This window comes from Desmodus rotundus, chromosome 11, assembly GCF_022682495.2.
Source record: "Desmodus rotundus isolate HL8 chromosome 11, HLdesRot8A.1, whole genome shotgun sequence".
Classification (NCBI taxonomy): domain Eukaryota; kingdom Metazoa; phylum Chordata; class Mammalia; order Chiroptera; family Phyllostomidae; genus Desmodus; species Desmodus rotundus.
In genome coordinates this window covers 61,169,478-61,193,708 of record NC_071397.1, presented here as the reverse complement: position 1 = coordinate 61,193,708, position 24,231 = coordinate 61,169,478, and the positions used below count along the sequence as shown (strand labels likewise).

Here is a 24,231-nt window from a genome sequence, read left to right as displayed (position 1 = left end):
TTGGTGTACGGGACGATGCTCCAACCAACCAACCCACATCAGCCAGGGCCTTTCTCCTGTTAAGAGAGTGACCTAGAAGATCCCAGGAGACTTCTTTCCTATAACATCAACAAATTCTTACCAAGAATGAAGCCAATAATAGGAAAGCAGAACCAAAAGGTGAAAGAGAAGGGAAAAGGAGGGAAGAGAAAGAGATCCCTAAAATATCATTTAAGCTCAAATCTCTACTTATGGCTGAATCAGATCATTACTTGATTTCACAATTAAACCAACCATTAAATTCATCCCCTGGTTCAGTTAATTCAACTGGCTGGGATTTTTTTTTCCTGCAACTGAAAAAGAGTACTGAATGATACAGAATTAATGGGGGTGGGGGGATGATCAATTGCAAAGATCATGAATATTCAAATGACACCAAAAATATAAATAGCTTTAAACATATGTTTTAAAGTTTAACTCCATCAGAAATAAAAGTAATACAAATTGAAATACCAATGATATACCATTTTTATGTTGGTGAGGACTGAGGGGAATCCAAGTAAAACATCCAGGCTGAATTGGGTTAAGAGAGATCAGAATTATAGAAGTCCAACACAAGTGAAAACTGCAAGGCAAAGTACCAGAGAGGATGAAGCTATATAATGAAAGAGCTCCTAAAACCAACAGGAGAGTACTCGAATGGCCACCAGGAAGCTATAAGGAGAAAAACTTCCAGTTGGTATATGTATTCAATATCATATCTCTGGAAATTATGGATGACACCATGGATTCTTGTAGTAATAGAATTGTTCAGTATCTTGACTATGATGGTAGATACATAAACCTACAAAGGAGATAAAATGTACACATACATGAGTACAAGTAAAACTGGAGAAATTTGAATAAGATCCATGAGTTATGATATTTATACTATAGTTTTACAAAATGTTACCTTTAAGGGCAATAAAATAGAAAATATCAAAATACATCACATGTAAGGGCGAGTTTTCTTTTGTGGAACTATTTTTCAGGTGTGTAGGGGTGTATGTGCACTCATAGAGTGAGTCAGGATGTAAAATACACTTCAAAAATCCTTCAAAGCCATTGCAATAGATTATGAGCTTTGGATGAATAAAGGATGCCTCTGCTTTTATTCACGATTACACCATCAGAAACAACACATTGCCTGGCACAAAGCAGATGCTCAATAAACATTTGTCAAGTAAATGGAAGAATGAGGACAATAGATGTTGAAAGAAGGTAGGGAAGAAATCAACACTACTTTACAATTTGCTTCAGTCTCTACAGAATCCTAAATAAAACTTCATATATTCCTTAAGAGAAGATTCTTGCTAGGGAACTAATATGTAAAACCTAAAACTCTTTTATGTTCTAACTTTCAAGCCTATAGGTAGGAAACCAAAAATGACTTCAAGAGCTCCCCACCCCGCTACGTGGCATCCTTTTCACAGGTGACCCCCTACAGAAGGAGCTGTAAGTAGTGTCCTCCATCACGGCCTCCAAACCCAACAGAGTTCTGCTTCCCAACTCCTAACCTTAAAATCTGCCTACCTTTCAACTGGTAAAAATTATCCATGTGAAATAGGTGAGGCTATCAGAAAGGCACTGATAAACAAACAGGAATGTTTGTTATCTGCTAAAATACCATCACCACTGCAACCTGCTAGTCAAGAGCTGAAACCCTGTTGTAAGAGAGCCTGCTGTGGGGTAGGAAGGAAGCCACAAACTACTACTACAGCATTAGGTTCCTGCATTGTTTGTGCTAAGCATTTAATTAATGACAACATTTTTTTCAACACTGAACCATGATGATAATCCAATTTATGTTTCAACTCTACTGGTGTGCCCTGGATGCAGGGTTACCTGAGTCAATCATGGTTACCTGAGTCAATCATCTCAACATGTCTACAAAGAAAGGGAATACAGTCGAGTGGGCATGACAGAGGGCAAGCCAAGCACAGGAATAAGGAAGAGGGCTCTAAGAAGCAGCCATCCTCTTTCCCATCACTTCTCCTTAAAATGCAATACCTGTTTCCCAAGTCTAAAAAAGGAAAAGAGTACTCTTTACCACACTGTGAGGCAGAAGACCATTTTCAGCAGTCAGACTGTCGACGTTCCAGAAAAATGTCGACCTCACTCTGAAGGGATGCACAATTATGGTCAAAGACCCCAGAGCACCCTGCAGAGGGACTTCAATCACACCAGTGTAGAACTAAGCCTCCATGGAAAGACAACGAAGAGGCTCCTGGCTGACAAATGGTGGGGAAATAGAAAGGAACTGCCACTAGTCACACTATCTGCAGTCGTAGGCAGAATATGATCAAGAGTGATACACTGGGCTTCCATTACAAAATGAGGGGTGTATACACTCACTTCCCCATCAATGTCGTTATTTAGGAGAATGGTTCTCTTGTTGAAATCAGAAATTTCTTGGGAAAAAATATATCCGCAGGGTTTAGATGAGGACAGGCGTCGGTTGTTCAGTATCTCAAGCCCAAAACAATGAGCTGATTCTTGAAGGAAATGGCATTGAACTTGTATCAAGTTCAGCTGCTTTGATTAAAGCCACAACAGTTAAAAACAAGTATATCAATTAAATTTTGGATGGTATCTACGTTTCTGAAAAAGGGATAGTTCTGCAGGCTGATAAGATCTACGTGGTCCAGGTGTACAGGAACAGCAAGATGCCGAATGAATGATTCCTCAGACTTCTCTGCGGTATTTTAAAGATGCAGTAAAAGCCATGTACTGATTTGTGGGGTGGGGTGGGAGGATAGTAAAGAATAAGAGCTTGTGAAGCCACTTGGAGGCTATTCTCCTAGCCAGAGAGCCTCCCAAAATGAGAATCTGACCTATCATTTAGTACCTATTTTGTGAGTATTCTAAACTAAACTGAGTATAGCCACCAAAATGTTCATCCCACTTCCTATTTTGGAATTCCTTTCTCTTCTCCTCTCCATATTATAAAGATGCTCCTAAGCAAAGGTTGCCACCTACCCAGCCTATGTAAACATGTTATCACATCTTCTCTAATCCTCTCGAGCGTTCAGATGCATGACGTTTATTGTGCATACTTCCCTTCAATTAGTTAGACTATGGCTGTATTTTTCAAACTAAAATCCAACAACTTCCATGGTTTTTTTTAAAAGTCCTTTTGCAGAAATAGAAAAAGTTGATCTTTACTAACCATATCCATATATGGTTAAAAGTAAGAGGAGAAATTAAAACATTGGTTTTGCAATGACTGAACATGAAAGTGAAGGGATAGGAAGTATATGTGCTCCAAAGAGGCAAAGAGTAAGATCTGAGGACAGGATGAGATCTTCTGGGAGTGCCCCAATGTACAGACACATAAAACTGATCATGCACACCTGCTATAATTACTTAATGCTTTCTAAATAAGAAGGAAGCATTCACTGGTGCCCCTGGCTCACTGGTGTCAGAAATACCAGTTAGCTAATGAACTAAGGGAAAAAATAGTTTGGCCTTCTTTCACATTTTTTAAAATCTGTAAGTTTCAGGAACTTGAAGAATTTCAGGGGCTATCTCTATCATTCACTTTTGTGATCTAAACAAGTCTCTTTTTATTAGGTTCCATAAATCTGTAAACATGAAATGGGAATTTAGTGACATTCATGAACAGATCAGAAAAAAGAGAGGACCCTCTTTCTTCAAGATGAGAAAGTACACATTTAAAGTTTTATCTTTAAGGCACTATAACTACTAAGTATATTACTAAGATAATAATTTCTGCCACCACTCCCTCATAATGCAAATGTGTTATGGCTATAGGGGCCTGAAGCTTTTTATTAGTCCAGGACCAAAACTGATCCCTCTACATGTAAATGAGGGTTTTGAGTATACCACTAAAGAAATGATTGGTGAGCAATAAGGGTAGATAAAGTAAGAGCCACCTTCATCACATCAGTGAATGTGGATAACCAGGGAGAAGTTTAGATCTAGAAGGATCTGTTTGATGGAAATGGAAAGCAGAAAACAGACAACTTCAGCAAGAATGAAGTCAGAGAAGTAAGACATTAGTTGATTAGGAAAATCTAGAAAGTGAGCGACGGCTCGTAAATTCTCCACGAAAATATGAGTCTGTGTGTCCCAAGGTATAGAAATGGGAGACCAAGGAAATATTGCCACTTGTGCATTAAGAGTATCCACTAATAACTAAATTGAGGACAAGGGCTTATATTATGAGTAGAAATATTAGTGGAAAGCAAAAGTGAAAAAGAATGGCTTTTTAAAAAAACTATATTAAGCTAAAGCAAACAGCAATGAACAAGATTCTAAATTATGTAATAAACTACCTGTAGATGATTTCCTTCCCCAAGATCAAATCACTTTATGCATTAAATAATATTTGTACCCTAACATGCTAATACTGCCTTAAACTACAGGTGTGCCCTATGAGAAGCAAAGGTGCAAACTAAGATAGGTGCCCTCTCCTCCCCCTATTTTACCTTACCTCATCCCACACTCTTGCTGGTAGTGGACTGAAGGACGGAAATGGAAGTTATCTCTGAGCAAAAGCTGGGAAACTTGCTGTTTGTACCACCCAAAACTTGTTTTAACACACTTACCAACATCTCCATAAACATAGAGGCCCTTTGGTGGTTTGCTCCTTGAAAAAAGCTGCAAATTAAGAACAAATTATAAATCTCTAACATTGAAATAATTAAATATCATCATTTGCATAGTGTTCCTAACTGTGCTATATACAGGGCTGAAACAGGCTATGGCACACGACACAAAAAGCTTGATGTGTAAGGCTAGGAAGCCTAACTTAAGCTTCAGTACCGGAGGCAAGAGTCACAGTAGTCCAGAGCAAGAGCCCTGAAGTCACAAAGTTTATATCCCCTACACCATTTGCTAACCATGTAATCTTCCCCCTCCTTCCCAAACAGGCTCTCCAAACAATGGCAGCCTAGCTCATTCCCAGCAAGCAACAGATTACAAGAATTTTTCTGGAGAAACTAACTGGTCTCCAGAAGAAAAACAAAACAGACTCAAAGGCGCTTAGGTGTGGGTCTCTCCCCCAGAAGAAGCTGGATCCCTACCAGACTTTAAGCACACCACTCAACCAACCTAAGATGGACCTTGCAATCAGCTTGTTAGTATCTGAAAAGACACTAAAACGAACTGACAACGTAGACACCTAGTTTTTAAAAAAATCTTCAAAGATGAAAGCTGGAAACCAGACCAAATATGCAGGGGCGAAAAACTCACAGGAAACAGAGACTACACAGACAGCAAAAGAAATCTGCAAAAATAAAACCCTAATCAATATAATTAATATGCTGAGAAAAATAAGAAAAGCTATTAAAACTGTAAAGCAAGGACAAAATGCAATTTTAAAAAGAAACATTAAGAACAAAAGAGAGCACTTTCAAATTTAAAATATGGTAGCAGAAATAAAATCTCAGAAAAAAGTTTAGAAGATAAACTTGAGGAAATGTTCCAGAATATATAACAAATAAACAGCAATAAAACATGAAAAAATATAACAAAATTACAAGATTAATTCAGGAGCTCCAACATCTGACAAAAAGGAATTACAGAAAGAGAAAATAGAGAAAAAGAGAGGAGGAAGTTATTGATGAAATAATGCAAAAATTATTCTCAGAACTGAAGAACTTGATTTCTAGATTGGAAGAACAGACTTAGTATCCAACACAGTAAGGGAAGACCCATACCAAGTTACAAACCTGAAATTTCAGAACTCCTGATTTATAATGAAGATCCTCCAAACACTCAACGTAGTGGGAGAAGGAAGGTGGGGAAAACAGGCCACAAGCAGATAAAGACTTTGAATGAAATTTGAAGGCAAATGATTTCCAACCTATCTAATCTACCCATCAAGTGTGAAAATGGAAAATTGGCATTCCATACACACAGGATCTCAAAAAAACCTCCCCAACAGGGTTCCAGGAAACACAGAGGATCCTGGGAAGGAAGCCCCGGTGAGATGGAGGGTTGCTCCAGGACCACAGTGGCACAGCAGGTCAAGAAAGCAAGTCCAGACCAAAAGAGGAGTGGGGAGGGCTTCAGGAAAGAAACAAAAGGGAACTTCTCTTTACCTTATATTACTGGGTGGCTTTACTAGTGCTTAGATGGCTTTAATTTCATTTGATACAATTCTGATAATATTGTATTTTGACAGCTGTCATACCAGCATGCATTTTTAAAAAGTGTATCAAAATTGGTAAATTTTTGTGCATCCATTTTAATACTGAAAATAGAAGAAAATAGGTAATATTTTTGGCATATGATGCTTTATTATTTTAAGGAACGTAAAAACACAAGTGAAACCAAAAATGATTTGTGCAGTGTATGGAGAAGGTGCTGTGACTGATTAAACATATCAAAAGTGGTTTGCGAAGTTTCTTGGTACTATTGACATTTTGGCCAAATGATTCTTTGCCCGGGGGCTATCTCATGCATTGGAAGATGTTTAGCAGCATCCCTGGCCTCTGCCCACTAGAAACCAACAGCAGGAGATAGCCGACATACTCAAAATATCCAAATCAATAAAGTTATTGGTGAAAATGAAACATGTATCTTATTTTACAGAAAAACATAACAGCCTTTCTGGCCAACCCAATATATCTGGTGCTTGGGTGGGTACTGGAAATATCTGGGGGAACACTTTGTAAAGTATATGATTGTCTAACCCAGTATTATCAACCCAGATAACCATCCTGAATTTTGTTCCAGTTAAAAGAATAACCTTTAAACTCTGCAGGAGTCCCTAGACATCTGCGCAACAAACCAAAGCACTGTTTTCGCCATGTAAACATGCAGCCATGTTTTTGTGAGCATTATACACGGGATTATCGTACCCATTATTACACCTATGGTATAGTCATTATACCCATGTATAATGCACATCCTTATTTTCCCATCAAATTTTGGGCAAAAAAGTGCACATTATACATGGCAAAGTATAGTGAATGAGAGCAGAGTTGATTCAGAGAAGGTAAAAACAGAAAGAAACCAAGGTTATGCCACTCTGTGCCAATCAGAGCACTCGTATTTGGGCAGAGAGCATTGGCAAAATCTAGAATCTAGTACATGATGCTGTTATTATTTTTAAAGGTTTTATTTATTTATTATTTATTTATTTATTGGGAAGGGAGGGAGAGAAACATGGATCGGCTACTACTTGTATGCCCCCAACTAGGGAACTGGCCTGCAACCCAGGCACGTGCCCTGACTGGGAATCAAACTGGTGACATTTTGGGTTGCAGTAACACTCAGTCCACTGAGCCACACCAGCCAGGGCAATACTGTTGGTTTTCTATCACTCCACCCTGCCTCAGAAACCTCTCCTAATTTTCTGATTGCTCAGTTTTCTCTACTAAATCCAGCCCCTAGGGATACCAGCATGTCCCTTCCAGAAGAACCTTCACTATGGTTTACACAAAAGGATATGCTTTGCTTTGAGTTTGCCAGCTGGATGCTTTCCCTGTGCACATTAACTTCCCATCTATTTTTTTGAAAATATATTTTATCGATTATGCTATTACAGTTGCCCCATTTCTCCCCCTTTATTCCCTTCTGCTCTGCACCTCCTTTCCCTCCAGCACTCCCCACCTCAGTTCATGTCCATGGGTCGTACATATAAGTTCTTCGGCTTCTCCATTTCCTATACTATTCTTAACCTCCCTCTGTCTATTTTTTACCTACCATTTATGCTTCTTATTCCCTGTACCTTTTCCCCCATTCTTCCTCTTCCCCTCCCCACTGATAACCCTCCATGTGATCTCCATTTCTGTGATTCTGTTCCTGTTCTAGTTGTTTGCTTAGTTTGTTTTCTCCACCTATTCTTAAATCTCAACTGAAAACAAATTCTACTCCTGCCAAATCCTCTTAATTTGTCTTGTTTTAATATCTTATATGAACCATTCTTGTATGCTGGTTGTTTTCAACTTGCCTGGGGAAAAAAAGTGTTATGCTCTTAAACAAATTTAGAACAGCTTCAAATTGGAAAACTTACATATAACCTAATAATCTCGAAGTATGCTCTATGTATTAGAAATCTTTTTAAAGCAGCATTCTACCTTAGGAAACTAGGAGTGTCCTAGCAATTTATAATTCTTCACAACACTTTTTGTAAGAATAGTCTGGGGCCTACTCTCGCCCTCCTCACATGATAGAATCAATACATGCTGAATAAATGAATTTCAAGGCAAAAAAAAAAAAAAAAAAAAAGATGGGGGAAAAGGATGACACAAAGAACTCAGTGCTACTGGGGAAAATGCACTCAAGGTGCTCTCTTCTGTTTACCCACTCAAACTCCATATATTTTTGAAAAAGCACTTTGGCAAATATTATATAACATATCTAATTTATATTATATTGTAATATACTTTATAGTAATATTTAGAAGATGATAAAGAGATACTGTTATAGAGTGCCAAAGGAGAAGATTCTCCAGCATCTGAAATCACAAACAACTGGTATGACATAAATACTATTTATTTAAGATGCAGATTCTACTCTAAATAAATTGACAAATAAAATGGATGCTCCTCTAACAATAAATGTTACATGTTGTCTATCCAAACAATAGTGTATAGTCACAAGTATTTTCACTTGGAGAGGCAAGCCAGTCTTCTCCTAATAAAATTTCAGTCTTCTAAGAATTATTGTAATTATTTTAAGAGATTTAAAAATCTATATTTTAAGAAGAAAATCAGAGGAATGAATGGAGAACAGTAAGACTATTTAGAAGGCTGTAAAATGGGTCCTAAATAAATTTTAAAATTCTTTATTCATAGCAGTGAATTCAGGGAGAGTTAGGGTCAGGCAGTTTTCTTCAGGATGACTAACACCCAGGAACCCACATCATTTACATGCTCCTAATTTACATTTTACCTAATTTACAATTTACATCCTAATTCTCACAATTTACCCTAGTTTTCGGTTTCATTAAATTTCCTTTCTTAATGTATTAATTTTCTGTAATTTGTTCTTATGTGTCAAGAGAACTCCACCCTGGCATAGTTCTCTGGTGCTGTTATTCTCCAAGGGCTCCCCTCCCCCAAAGGCCTTCTCTTTCTTGCTCTGTACCCCAAGATGCCAGCTGGCTTGCTGGCTGGCTGCTAACTGGTTTCAGCCCCTGGGAGGAGGCACTACTTGCAGGCGACAGGAGGGATGGGTAGAGAGCAATTCAGGTCATTCTCTCCTGTTGCCTCCCTGCTTCAGTGCTGGGTCTTGCGGAGCCGCATCCCTCCAGAACCATCAGCTCCAGCTCCCTCCAGGCTCCTCCTCCCCACTCCAAGCCTTATTTGCTGCCCTAGGCCTGGCCTGCCCATGACTATCTAAGTGGTCTCTTGATTCAGTCTTTATTTGAAACATCTGCTGTGAACTGTTTCCTGCCAAGACTCTGATACACAACCAACCCTTAAAATGCATGGACGCAACATTAGACAAGCACATGAAAATGTGAACATGAAAAAGTTTCTCCAGTGACCAGTGTAAGATTTGTCATGTCACTTATATCTTAGGAAATTTATAAATGAGAATGATGATACCTATACTAATGGGTTTTTTTTTAAATTTTTATATATTGACTTCAGAGAGAGAGGGGAGAAGAGAAAGAGAGAGACTGATTTGGTGTTACACATATTTATGCAGTCACTGGTTGATTCTTGTACGTGCCCTGACCGGGAATCAAACCCGTAACCTTGGTGTAAGAGGACAACACTCTAACCAACTAAGCTACCTGGCCAGAGCCTAATGGGTTTTTGATGAGTCCAATGACACTGTAGACTGTAGAGATGATAAACTTAAGGATGATGTTGGGAGATCGTGGTAACCTATCACCTACCTCTGCTAAGCATGAAAGACATAGCCAAAGGGTAATGGAGTTGAACCCAAAAGAACTGGTACAAATTCTGATTCTGCTATTTACTAGCTATGTGCCTCTGGGTAAGCCACATCAACTCTACAACCTGCTATTTTCTTATCTATGGGGTGTATGGCAGAGCACAAGGGAGTTCCCACTCACTGCCTACTTCTGCATACCTAATCACAAGACCCAATTCACTCACAGTGAGAACTGAAAGCTTCATGTGCTTACTGATAACTGCTTCCATCCGAACTTGTGGACCATGAAAAAAGAAACACGCACCCTTTGACACACCCTTCTCAAAAGTCTGAACAACACTACTGTACACTCAAGATATTTTATAACTAAAACTCTACACCAAACAAATCAAGAACATATTCAAAAACATATAGCACAATTTCAAATACAGTCCACATGCTAAGCCATAAATGAAGCATCCATTAATTCCAAAGAATCAATGTACCCAACCATAATATAATAAAGTTAGAAATAAAAATGAAAAATAGTTAAAAATAGAAAAATCTCATACTAAGATACTGACCTTCCCATCATGTTCACCCAAACATCTGAAGATTGCTGAAAGGCCTGCAGAGGGTACCCTCTCACCAGTCCCTCCCCACTGCCAATAACTGTTTCCCTGGTTAGTTCACTCTCTTTCTCTGCAATGATGTTCTAGAACCTTCTCAGCTCCCTTCATGCTCCCTTCACTTCCCCTATCACTTTCAGCATATATCTCCTACCTCTTTACAAAGAGAAAACAGAGGCACTGGATTGGAACACCTTCCACTTCCTCTATGAAATTGCAATGGCACCCATATCTGCACCCATCCTTTCCTCTCTTCCTCCTGTGACCAAGGCAGATGATTCCTCTCCCAATACAACCTTCTATCAATTTCTGGATCTCAGCCCCTCCCCTCCACCTTCTCGGAAACCATGGCTGGCTCATCAAATTTAAATTTTCATTTCTCTTGTACTCCTTCTCATCAACATCTTTATAGATGTCTTCCTATGAATGTATCTTTACAGCCTTGAAGTATAATGTTTTATAAGCAAAACATAAACTCAAAAACAATAAGGGAAAAGATAGATACATTAAAAAGAGTGGAGTTAAAAATTTCTGTTTGGGAAAAGATGTTAAGGAAGATAAAAAGACAAATAAACTGCAAAAAAAGCGCAACATTTATTACAGACAAGAACTTACTTCCTTAGTAAACAAAGAGCTTTCTTTTATAAATCAATAAGAAAAACAAATACAAATTGCTTAAGGATATAGAAAATACTTAATACATAATAAAAGACAAGTGATTTAAAATAAGAATGAAACACCAGCATGAAAAAAGTCTAAAAGTCTCAGAGGATCTGAAGCAGGGTGCAGCCAAGAGGAGGGCCCCAAGAAGGGATTTGTAATGGGGTCCAGGACTCAGGGTGTCCAGGAAATATTAGAAAAATGTATGTAGGATGTCTTCACCCCCACAAGCCTGAGCCAGGGGGGATGGGACACATGGAACAGGGCCATTCAGAGCTGTTTTGGGTAGCAAGAGCTTTGCAGCTAACCCCTGGCACAGTCATTTAACATATCTATAACCTTTAACTGGTTTCATGGATGTGTTAAGTAGCTGTGGCTATGCTTTGAGCCAGGGGGATGGGACCAAATTCCACCCAGGATGGGACTGGGAAGTAACTCCCCCTGGTTACAGGGCCTTCGTGAGAGCGTGGAGATGATTGGCTCCATGCCATGGGGCCACACCTGCCCAGACTTACTATGGCAGCCCAGTAAAGCTGGAAGAATACGGGGATGCTGGCAGGTGTAGCTGACTGTAGGAGGAGTCAGAAATGGGGCTGCAAAGGAAGATGGGCACTGGGATTTAAACCTAGGCCCGGCAGCCATAGAGAGAGAAGAGAGACCATGCGGCTCCATAGTAGTAGAGGAGGGCCACAAGGTTTTGGGGGAAGGAGAGACCATGCGGCTCTGAAGTAGAGAAGAGACCACGCAGCTCCAAAAGTAGTAGGGAGGACCACAAGGTTTGGGGGGAGAAAGAAGAGACCACGCAGCTTCAAAGAGTAGGGAGGACCACAAGGTTTTGGGGGAGAAGGAGGAGACCACGCGGCTCCAAAGTAAATGGGGAAAAGGACCATGCGGTTCTGAAGGAGAGTAAAGAGGACCACGAGGTTTTGGAGTGCTTCTTCTTGCCACGCGGCTTAGGCAGCAGGAGAGACTTTGCAGCCATAGAGAAAGGGGAGAGAGGACTCTTGCTGGTGGGCCATGAGAAGGTGCCACATGGCTTTGGATTAACTGGAGGTTGCAGCAGCCACACAGCTGATGGTGCCGGGAGCCTGAATCACGGACTTCTACTTCTTTTCCTGAGACACGGTACTCCGGACTGGGCACAGGGAGAGGGAAGGACTGTGCATCTGTGGGTATTCTAGAGGACTTTAGTATCTTATTGAAGACATTAGGTCATTATTCTAAGTTTGTGTAACTTTCAAATAAACAATTCCTTTCCTTTTCACCAGTCTCTGGCATTGAGAGACGTCTTTCCTCTGGCGGCGGGCATTTCGAACCTAGCAGATGGGCATGGGGGGAAGGAACCTCCAGAGACAGAAAGGCGGAATCCTTTCTGTAATAATTTATCGTGAACCACCCCTCCCCCCCTTGCTCTGTAACAGATCCAGTATTATCAATAATGTAGAGATAGGCAGGCTCATAAACTGATGAGAATGTGAATTGCTGCAGTCTTTTTTGAGGTCTTCTATAAAACTAAAAATCATTTGCTTTTCCCAGCCATATAATGGAACTACCTTCCTCAGTGTTGGGAACTGCCCTGCCTGGTTTCAGAGGCTGTAACCCGCCATGGCTACGGCTGAGTAAAAAGACCTTGGGACCACTAAGGAGATTCCCAGCAGGGGTGCAGCCTCTGCTCCCTTTACTTCACCCTGCTTGGCCCCTAGAGGATGGCTGGATACTCATTGATGGGTAAGATTCCTCAAGGGAGAGATAACCTAAGACAGGTATGGTAATGGTGGGGCCATCAGGGAAGGACTTAGGGGACTATAGAAAAAGGGGTGATGGACCCTCACCCCTGGCCTTGTCATAGCCTGATTCCTCATTCTATCTGTAAAAGGTCTCCTAATCTCCTGGCTGCCTGCATCCCCCATCTGATTCTGGCCTGAAACAATGCGGGAGGATGGTGCAGCCCTGTGTGGGAAAGGGCGGATCCTGGCGGGCTAGAGGCAGCAGCGATTGGGCCTAAGAAAGAATGCATAAAATCCTGTGAAACCGGCTTTGCTAAGAATACCCTCAATTTAAATGATGAGGGTTCAGCATAAAATGAGTTTGTTTCCCAAAGTTTTATGGCCCTTTGATGTCACTCTATCTATCTGACCCTGACTCAGAATAAGCCCTTATAGTTCTTTGAATGTTATCTATTCCTTGATCAGTAAGTACTGCCTGACAGTGACTGATGAGCTTTACATATACACCCTATATTCCTATGCAAACTAAACCCAATAAAAGCCCATTGAGAAAGAGCCTCAAGGCCTTTCTCCTCTGGAGACTGGTCAGCCTTTCCTCCCCAAGCAGATCTTGTCTTGGTAGACTTATTCTAATCTGAAGCAGCCAGGAGAGCTTTGCTGGACAGAGCTTCCCCACACCTCAGTGCTCAAAATAATTTAAAAAAAAACAAAAAACTTACCTGTCGAAATATCTCACAATTACACTGAAAATTTTTTTTTGACTATGGAATATTATAAACAGACTAAAATGGAGAAAATATTGAACACCTGGTTACTTATCACTCAGCTTGATCAAATCTTTGTATTTTAATACATTTCTTCCAGCATTTCAGCAATAAAACATTAGGTGCCGTTGAAGCCTCACTTTGTGCCCTTCTTCCTAGCAGTTAACAACCCTGATTTTGAGGTTTTTGTCCCCATGCTATGCAACATTCTATTTTAGAAATACCTTCTGTTTTATTGATCAACTTTTGTGGTATCCATGAGTTATCCCCCCAAAATAGACTCTACTTTGTTTTTCTATTGGTTTGTTAATTTATTTTCCTATTATTTGATAGGAGTCCTTTACATAATCTAGAGAGCAACCAATAGCCAGTTATTTTGATGCAAATATCTTCTCCCAGTCTGTGGTCTGCCTTTTCACTTTTTTCCTGGTGCTTTCTATTGACTAGAAGTTTTCAATTTCAGTATAGTTAAATATCTCCGCCTTTACCTTTATAATTCAGGCTTTCGTGTCTTGTATAAGAAATACTTTCTTTTCCTAAGTTCATAAAGAACTTTCCTCTGTGTTTTCTTCAAGGAGTTTTACTTTAAATCTAGTACATTAATTCTATAGAATTTTTGTTTAGAGAGGTAGCACCTAATTTTATTTTACTTTCAATATAGATAATCAATTGTCTCATCTCTGTTTATTAAATAGTCTTTTTCACTCTAATTTTCAGTGCCAACTCATTCACATTTCAAGTTCCCATATATGTTATGGACTATTTTGTTCATATAATGGAACAGTGAATAAAATAGTTCTGCTGACTACAGGCAGGCACATACAAAGAGAAGTAATCGGAGACTAGGTTGGAAAGCTAGACTAAGTATAGTTCAAGTAAACCTTAAATACAATTAATGGTCTCCCACCAGCCCTCAAATCTAGTCAGGTAGCAGTCACCTATAGTAGAGGTCTCAAGTTATGGCCTGTGAGCCCAGTCCAGGCTGACACCTGTTTTTGTAAATAAATATCTATTGGAATAACACTTATTTATGTATCACCTGTGACTGCTTTGACAATGGCAGAACTGAATAGTTGTGACAGAGGTCATATGTATGGCTCCCCAAACCTAAAAAGATTTCCTATGCTGTCCTTTACACAAAATATTTGCTGACCTTTGACCCAGAGACTTAGGTGTAAACTCAGCATAGAGTCCATGGTACCACTGCCTCTTTATGACCAACATAATTCTGCTGCCATAACCAAGCAGTCAGCTTTGGTTGATAATGACACACAAATTCCAATTGTAACATTACAAAATGGGGCTACCCCTTTCTTTAAATTTATTTTAAGGGATTTATTTAATGAAGTATTTATGTAATAAATAATTTATCATCTGTTTAACAAATTATTGAAATTACTTAATAATTTATTAAATTCATTTAAAGGGATTTATTCTCATCTATATTGATGGCATAATTTCACCTTTTGGAACTATGACAAAACTGAAGATGTAATTGACTACATTGGCTAATTATTCTGGAGTCTGAATTGGGCCCCATACTTTGTTTCTCATTTTCAGATTTTAAATGAGTCTTTGGCATGTATTAGTTCTCAAAAAAAAAAAAAAGATGTAGTTTGATCCCTAATCTCACTTCCTTACAGATAATGCTGTCATTGGGTTAGGACATAATGCTTTTGCTTCAGCTTTCACAAAAGCTTGACACAAGAAACACTCATTTTAAAATATTTCTGGTCTTTAATAAAACTGTAGCTATAGACATTGTCCATTTTGTACTCCATGTTGCTTACAATCTTCTAGGATAAAATTCCAGAGATCAGGGAAGCTCTACCTAAATCACAATGCTCAACTTACTTTACCTACAGGGAATGTCAGTTCTAAGAGGAGGAATGGAGGAGAGAACATGCTCACGCCCTTAGCAGGAGGGGTGAAGGGAGGAACTGAGGAAAAACCAGCACACTGCCTAGAGGCCCTTCTGAAGACTCTTAGATAACTAACAAAGGGTTTCCCACATCTCCTGAGAGAAAAGTCCGCAGTCCACATCCCAGGTACCCTACTCACGGTTTCCAGGTGCTGGGATCCAGAACAATAAAGCACCAAGACCTTAGATTAGCTGGATTAAAGGCAGGGCAGTTCTTTTCTACCTGCTGTATGCATTGTTCTTGGGAGGGTGAGGAAAGGTATCCAATTAAAAAATGGTGGATATATGAAGAAAATGGAAATAATAATTTCTCGTAGGGGAAGAAAATTATTTTGTGGAGAGGAGAGAAAGGAAAGGAATTTGAGACCCCTGCCCCTTCCCAGGTATCTTGGGCTATGATTTCTCCCCCTAAAGGTGAAAAGGCCTGGCAATCTGTGTACCCGATCAACGGAAACAGAGATTTTCAGAGTAGCTCCACACTCCACTTAATTCTCTCCCTCCCGGACTCCAGAAGTGCTTGATTTGGCTATGTGAAAGCCATTCTAATTATAGTGATTACATGAACTACTAGCATTTATGCCTAATTACCTCACAGAACAATAACAATTATGCATATATTAAATGTGTAGATTAACCTGGTTGTAAGTCTTATTTGATAACAAAACTCAAGTGTTCACACATACTCATTCTTCATAGTTTGTTGCTCATATAGCATGGTCATCTGCTTGTAACTTTTTGAAATTTTTATTAGAGAAGACCTTGTTATGTAAGTAGGTGAAAGTGGCCAATTTGCCACCAATTTTATCACATTAATTAATAATTTTGGCATTTTGTGAAGGTGTATTTTATTTTAATATTACAGCTTAGCTGTACATAAAGTTTCCTAGTACAATGAATGTTTAAACATCTGTATTAAAAACAAAATCAAATGTTCATAAAACCATAAATTTTATTTACCAAAATTAAGAATTCTATAAATAAAGTTCTTCTATCACTGAAAAACCTAATAGTCAATTTTCCTTTTCTGATAATCAGCATATCAGTGTTTATGTTTTAGAAGAAGTAGGTCTGTGGCACCTTTACAATCTTTAAAAACTAAAGCTTTGTAGATATTTTACTCAAATTACGTTAGATAGTTGGGTCATTTTCACTGTTGAAGATTTGGTGGGTTGCCCTGACTGGTGTGGCTCAGTTGATTGGGCGTCATCCCGCATACCAAAAGGTCACTGGTTCTATTCCCTGTCAGGGCATATGCTTGGGTTGTGGGTTCAGTCCCAGGTTAGGGCACTTATGAGAGGCAACCAATCAATATTTTTCTCTCTCACACTGATGTTTCTCTTCCTCTCTTCCTCCCTCCTTTCCCCTCTCTTTAAAAATAAATAAATAAAATCTTTTTAAAAATGGATTTGGTGGGCTGAAGAAATTACAGTAGGATAAATATTACCACAAAGAGATTGATCTAACAACTAAACATTTATTCACATATGCATTAGCATTTAACAAATATAAGCATTCATTAGACACATTGGAAACTACCTAACATGCCAAATCTCCTACTTACACAAGATTTACAACGATACAATAAAACCAGGGTTATTTACTAGGTCGACCCAACACAGCCAATTCAGAAATCAAAGGTGGACGTGTGGGAGAACATCCCTAAAAAGAGTCAAACAATAAAGGCTGGCCATCAAAAGGGGTAATTCATCATTAATCCCTATAACCATTATACTGGACTAGTTGACCACCGTGGCTATCATACTCATGGTCTACATCTGAGGGGAACTGCCATGCTCACAGGGGGCCTGGGTGGTAACTTATGCAGACACCCAGTCTTTACACTGGCTGGTAGCCTCTGAAAAAACCGGTGTGAAAGCTGGACCAAACACTGATGAAGTGATTGTTTGGCTCATCAGATTCTTACTTGGGGATTTAAACCACAGATATGGGTAGAGAATTTAGAAGATGGTAAAACAAACAGAAGTGAAAATGGACATGGGAGTAAAGGAACAAGAGAGGAAGAGGACTGCATGCACAGAAGAGCACTGGTGTAACTAGTACCTGCTACTACAGCCTTCAAATCATCTAAGCTTTCGCAGCCACTGATTCTGCGGGCTCAAGCTCCATAAGGCCTGGCGGTGTGGTGGAGACACCCTTCACTGCTATTTGCGTATGTAGCCTTATCCTAAATCTCCATTTCTTTCTGTAACCTAAATGAACCTCCATTCCTTTTAACCAAAAGATATTAACACAATAATAGCCTTTTTCTTTATATAAAAATAAAATTTTAATTATATTCTCAATGCATTTTAAAAAGTAGAGTTACTTTCAGTAGTTTTTAAATAAAGTACCACTAACACTTGTTATACAGTACCTTTCTTCTAAGGACCTTCTACTAAATGAATATTTGTGTTGGGGGGAGGGCAGTGATTTTGCCAATTAAAAGAAAACTAGTTTCTTAGATTAAACCATATTCTAACTCATTACTATTACTATCCTTCATAATTAGAAGATGACACCACTGAGGACATTGACTTCTATAATAGGCTAAGGAATAGGAGTTTTCCTGTCATCTTACACTTTCAGTAAAAGATCAAAGCTGAGAATAAGGGGACACAAATTCTCCTACACTCCTAAGAGAGGCACTAGTCATATCCATCCAGGAATTATTTAAAAAGATAAAAGAGGAAAAATCAGCTCTAAAACCAAAGTGGAACTGAAGAAAGTCATTCAGGTAGAAAGCTCTTAGCTGGGTAAGAAATGCTGTGGCATTTCCCCCAGATAAACCTCATGCCAAGTACAGGGGTACCCAAAGAGAAGCATCTAAAGAGATGAGGATTGAGTACAAGATGAGATGGGCAAGATGCTTGCTTAGGTGAGGAAATCCACAGTCAGCTATCAAAGTAGGGTGTGGAAGAGTTCATGGAAGAATTTGACACGCCCCCAGGTTCATGAGAGAATACAGGACAAAGACAGAGACTGGTGCCTACTTCTTATCTGCAGAAGTCCAAGGGCAGGAGGCTGACTATGCCGTAGGAATTGGAGAAAGGAGATGTTATGCTATGCTTCTTGTGGCCTAAGTGGACACCATAAAAGGTGATCTGGTTAGAGTTGTCCTGAAAGGACTCCACCCAAGAAGGCCAAGTGCAAGTGCAAAAGGGTCCCAGTAGAATGCAGAGATGTGGGATGTTCTGCTAGAGTCATTGGAGGTCAAATAGTGGAGTACTGGGAAGGTCCTCAGGGAAATACCAAGGAACCCACCAACATGTCCCTCAACAAAGAGCTAGCGTGTCAACGCCAAAGGCCCTTAACTGGTCACTTAAGACTCTGCTATTTCACTCTAATCTTCTATCCCTCTCATTCTGACCCTAGAGAAGACAGGCAAGCAGAGAAAGGAGGAGGGAAAGAACAAATCACTCCCCCTTCTCCACTGCTGATCCTGGGCCATACCTGAGCAACAGAAAGGGGAAGCTTAGAATGGAGCAGAAGTTTTCATTTTGACTGGATAGCATCAATTATTACCTAAACATGAAGCAATTTGAATCCCCCCAAAGCAAAAAAAAAAAAAAAAAAGCTATGGTATATCAAGAGGTCAGATATGGGGATCCAACAGAGCTTATTTAAAGAAACTGGAGGGAAATTATCAAGCTGTTTCAGGGTTATACCTAAACTGCATTTAATCCATTTTATTAAATGCTTATTACACTTTTAACTGTTTAATCTTTAGCATCACATAAACCTCACCTTTGAAAAAAGGCCTTCTGCCTCTATACTGTATCCCTTCAGGTCCTCGTGTAATTTCTGCAAACACTGTATGACTCTTCTTTGATGTTCATCATCCTTTAACTCTTGAGCTTTGATCAGAAAGTCATAGTGGTCCAGAGGTCCACGGCAAACAGCCAGAGCTTTCAAATAAGCTTCCGTAGCCACAGTTGAAGGCATACTCTCGGGTGTCTGAACTGTATAGGCTATACACAAAAATATATATACAATTTTAGACTTTCTTAAATGAAGATATTTCATAGTGCTCTACATATGTTTAATGGTCACATTAAAACTTTTAACCAGTTATAATATATTGAGCAGTTACTGTAAATGTCATTTTCATTAAAATAATTTAAAACAATTTTGCACAATAAATATATTTACAATTATCTCATTTTAATAAAAGGGAAGAAATCCAAACTCATTAGGTTATCATTCTAATCCCTCTTCTAGAAAGTCTAGCCTGCTGTACAGTCTCTGCTTTGCCTCTACTCCATTAAACGCACCATCTGAGTTCATCAGATCTTCCCCACAGCAGGGCTTTGAGCTAGGCCTAATTCTGGTTCTTGGGTACCAAGGCAGAGATGTGGAGACTAGTCACAAAGGGTTCTCTACTGAACTTTTATTCTCTATCCAAAACCACACAACATTGAGACATCACCACATGATTTCAGCCCCCTGCTTATGAGATTCCTTCCCTTTGCCATTCCTTTAGGTTGAACACAAAGAGTTGGCATACAATAGTGTCCATTTCTAAACAGGGTGGTGGTATGATCCCGTTTTTGACCTTCCTGGGAAAGAAATTATTGGCCACAATAAGGCCCAATAGTACCTGCATTCCGTTTTTGGGGTAGTAAGTTCAATGAGTGGTAACTATTGTTGTTTTTTTTTTCATACCCTTTATTTATTTTTTATTGTTGTTAAATTATAGTTGGTCCAATTTTTCCCCAGTTGCTCTCCCCTTCCCCGCCTGCCCCCCACTAGAAGCAAGAATAAACAGCAGTAAACTGGCACATTTTTTAAGAAAAGGACCTTGCATGTTTCCTTTGTTTCAATATGAAAACTACATTAGAAAAAAATTAATAGTCACAATGTTATTTTCATCTTTTTCCCAAGAGGAAAAAAATTCTAAATAAACTATGAATATCGGGGCTAGGGCAGGGCTATATTCTAATAGCTGTTCTCCCTTCCTGAATAGAAGTTCTAGTTGAGTACAGGTCTGCCCCATCAAATATTCCATTTCCTGGCCTCTCTTACAGCCAGGATGGCCATGGGACCAGCTCTAACCAATGGGATGTGAGCTAAAATGTGTGCAGCTCTGCCACGTGCCCTTAAAGGGCAAAAGTAAGTAACCCCTCCCTTTTCCTCCCTTCCCTCTAACTGGACTCAAAGTGCATGAATGCAGCTGGAAGAGTCAATCCAGCAAGGAGAGGCATGCAGAATGCGGACCAAGGCAGAGCAAAGTTCTCCAACAATGCAGAGCTGCCAAATCAGCTCTGGACCACCTGCTTAGATTTTTATGTAAAAGAAGAATAAACTTCTATCTAATATTTCAAGCAGTGTGTTTCAAGGTATCTTTGTTACAGAGGCCTAAATTGTACCCTAAATAATGGGGGGCTTACAGCCTGCAGAAGAGAATCAGAGAGTCTCCTGGAACCTGGGGCCTCACAGGACCAAGAACGAGGCTTGGGTTCAGTGTAGAAGCTGGAGGCGTAAGTCAAGAATTCTGTAAAGGTTTCTAGCAATTTGAGATATTTACCAGTAGAGTATAAGAAGAAATATATTTGGTGTTTGTCCACAGTCCCTAACACAGAGGTCCTAAATCCCCTGGAATTTTCTAAGCCTCTTTTGTTATCATAACGAGCACCTTCCTATCACACCTGAGTTATGCTAGTAAGGTAACTTAGAGCAGGACCGCAAGACAGCTTCAGGACAGGGCTGGTCCCCAGAAAGACCAGGTATAGAGCGGGTCAGAACTTTCATCTCCACCTACTCACCTCCTGGGAAGAGAGTGGAGGCTAGAGATTAAACTCTACAAACACTCCTGAGCATGAGACTTGAAAAGCTCACAAGCTGATGAACACAGAAGTGCTGGGAAGGTGGTACACCACAGCAGGGCAAGGAAACTCTTATCCCTTGCCCTGTGCATCTCTTCCATTTGGCTATTTTTGCATTGTCCTTTATAATAAACTAGTAAACATAAGTAAAGTGTTTTTCTGAGTTCTGTGAGACATTTCTTGCAAATTATCAAATGTGAGGGTGGGGAGTTATGGGAACCCCTGAATTTGTAGTTGGCCATGCAGAAGTGTGCATAGCCTGGACAGCCCATTGCAGCTGGCATCTGAAATGGGACCAGTCTTGTAGAACTGAGCCCTTTTAACTTGTGGGATCTGATGTTACAACTCAGGTAGTGTCAGAATTGAACTGAATTGTTGTATACCTATTGGTACTGAAGAATTTGAGACTCACACTACGGAAAATGCTCTTTTCCACCCCCTCCTTTAATTTTCTGGAGTCAACCAGGTAGGAAACCCAAGAGTAATACTAATTTCCTCCCCACTCCATCCCACAATCCCTTTCCCTAGCTCTTATCCAGGTCCTCAGCCACTCATCAGTGCTACTCAATTGTACATCCTAAGCACTCTCAAAACTACTTCTTTCTTCCCTTCATACTACAGCATCCCAGCTGAGGCTCCGATTATCCCTAACTTAGCCTCCCTGCCTCTGATCACTGCCTGGCCCAAATTTACCAAGACCACAATCTCTAATGTATCTACCATCAATTACAGGAATGATCTTGCTTAAATTCAAATATGATTTTCTCAATTTGCTTGAAATTCAGTTCATTGTTTAAAGGAATGGTTTCCAAACATAGTATTAATAGCATTGCCTATTTTACATACAAAACCTTCCATGGAATCCTTTTAATTTTTTAAAGAGAAAAGTGGGAAGGGGGACACGAAGTCCTACTCTCTTCACGTCTCTCATTACCACACCCATACCACCCCTATTTCCAAAGCAGCCCCTGAACCCACATCTCCACCTTATAGAATCACATAAAGTATGAATAGCGTGAAAAAATCATGTGCATGCCTGAGACTACTCCCCTTAGAACAACCTGCTTGCAAAGGTGAGCCCTTGGCTGGGAACTTGGATTCCAAGAGGGTCCCCATCATTCCCAGAAATAGTAAGAGTTACTCACTGGGCGTAAATGTCTATACCATGTATGAGCAATGTGGTTCACACTGAACACCTAGTTTCTTTCTACAAGTCTAGAATTTTAGCACATATTGGGTAGACAGACCTATGTTACCACCCCCCTAACCCTAGGCATTGAGTCTCTAGTGAACTTCCCTAATACAAAACATTTCACAACGGTCATCACAATTTGTTGCTGAAGGAATTAAGCATATCCTTTCTATGTGACTACACTGGGAGAAGACTCTTGGATAGATGCTTGCACCTAATTTTCTACAGATTTTGGTCCACATGCCTTTTCCCTTTACTGATTGTGCTATGTATCCTTTACCTATAACCAATCATGCCTATGAGTTCAACTATATGCTGAGTCATGTGAGTCCTCCAAATCACCAAACCTGAGGGTAGTCATGGGGATACCCAACAAAGACAGTATCCTCATTCTGGGGTTCAAGGAATCCATACCAGGGTCCCAGCCTACATTTCCAGACCACTGTCCCTCTACTCTCCAAAATACATTCACTGACACAAGAAATGATTGAGTACCCACCACATGTAATAGGTAATGTAATGGGAAATAGGAAAAATCAAAGTTTTTTTTAAAGTGGGGATAGAAGAGACAAAAATATTCCATCAATAATATATTAGATTAAGTGGCAATAGTAAATAAAATTAATTTGGGTACAGAGAGAATAGTTATGAAACTGGTTATTCTAAGTGGTAAATATTAAAGGCCCAAATTAGAATGGGCAATAGCAGAGATTAGAATTATTTTGTCATTATAAGGTTCTTGCACTATTTGACAGTGGATTTGGGTCCATTGTAGATGTATATCAAAAACTCTAGGGCAAACACTAAAAAAGATTTTTAAAAATGATGTTTAATTGATATGCTAAGGGAGGAGAGAAAATGGAATCATATAGAATGTGCAATTAAAACTATAAAACAGGCACCTCTCTCTCCCGCTCTCTCTAAAGCACACCTGTACCTTTTCCCCATTCCTACCCCAGGCACATCCCCTCTGCTTTTCTTTTTTCTAAGCTCCAAGGGCCCTTCTTTTGCCTCTGTAACTTGTTTCCTGAGTCCACAAAGCCCAGCTGGCTCATTTCTTCTACCTTGGTGACTTTCTAAGTAAACTTTTGCTTACTTGTATGTGGGGAAAAAAACACAAAATAGAAAAAGAGTAGATGACAGAATAGGAACAAAGAACAAAAGCAACAAATAGAGAGCAGTAACAAATATGGTAAATATTAATCCAACTGTATCAATAATTACTTTGAATGTCAATGGTATAAAACACCAGTTAAAAGAGAGATTGTCAGATTGGACCCTACTATATGTTATCTACAAGAAACCCACTTTAAATGTAAGACATGTATAGATTAAAGGTAAATACAGAAAAATATACTATGCCAATACTAATCAAAAGAAAGGAGGAGTTGCTATGTTAATTTCAGACAGAACAGAATTCAAAGCAAGGGGAGTTATCAGAGATAAAGGGCATTATATAACATTAAAGATGTCAATTCTCTAAGAAGACTTCACAATTCTTAATACATATGCACCTAACAACAGACCATCAAACCAAACTATGTGAGGCAAAAAACAGAAAAAAAAAAAAAAAAAAACCTGATAGAACTATAAGGAAAAACAGATGAATCCATTATCATAGTTGGAGACTTCAACACCCCTCCAGCAGAAGTGGACAGATCCAGCACACAGAAAATCAAAAAAGACATCGTTGAATT

General features: G+C 39.4%; 1 protein-coding gene and 1 pseudogene across 1 annotated transcript in view; one reads left to right on the top strand and one right to left on the bottom strand.

Annotated features, from left to right (window-relative positions):
* Positions 1 to 24,231, bottom strand: part of AFG1L (AFG1 like ATPase) — a 206,212-nt gene that overhangs the window by 152,138 nt on the left and 29,843 nt on the right. The window contains exons 2-3 of the mRNA XM_024551786.4: positions 19,265 to 19,488; positions 4,590 to 4,641 (exon numbers count right to left, since the gene is read on the bottom strand). Coding sequence (XP_024407554.2) covers positions 4,590 to 4,641; positions 19,265 to 19,488 — 276 coding nt within the window. The remainder of the gene's footprint in view (positions 1 to 4,589; positions 4,642 to 19,264; positions 19,489 to 24,231) is intronic.
* LOC112297180 (large ribosomal subunit protein uL6 pseudogene) lies at positions 1,937 to 2,699 on the top strand (annotated as a pseudogene).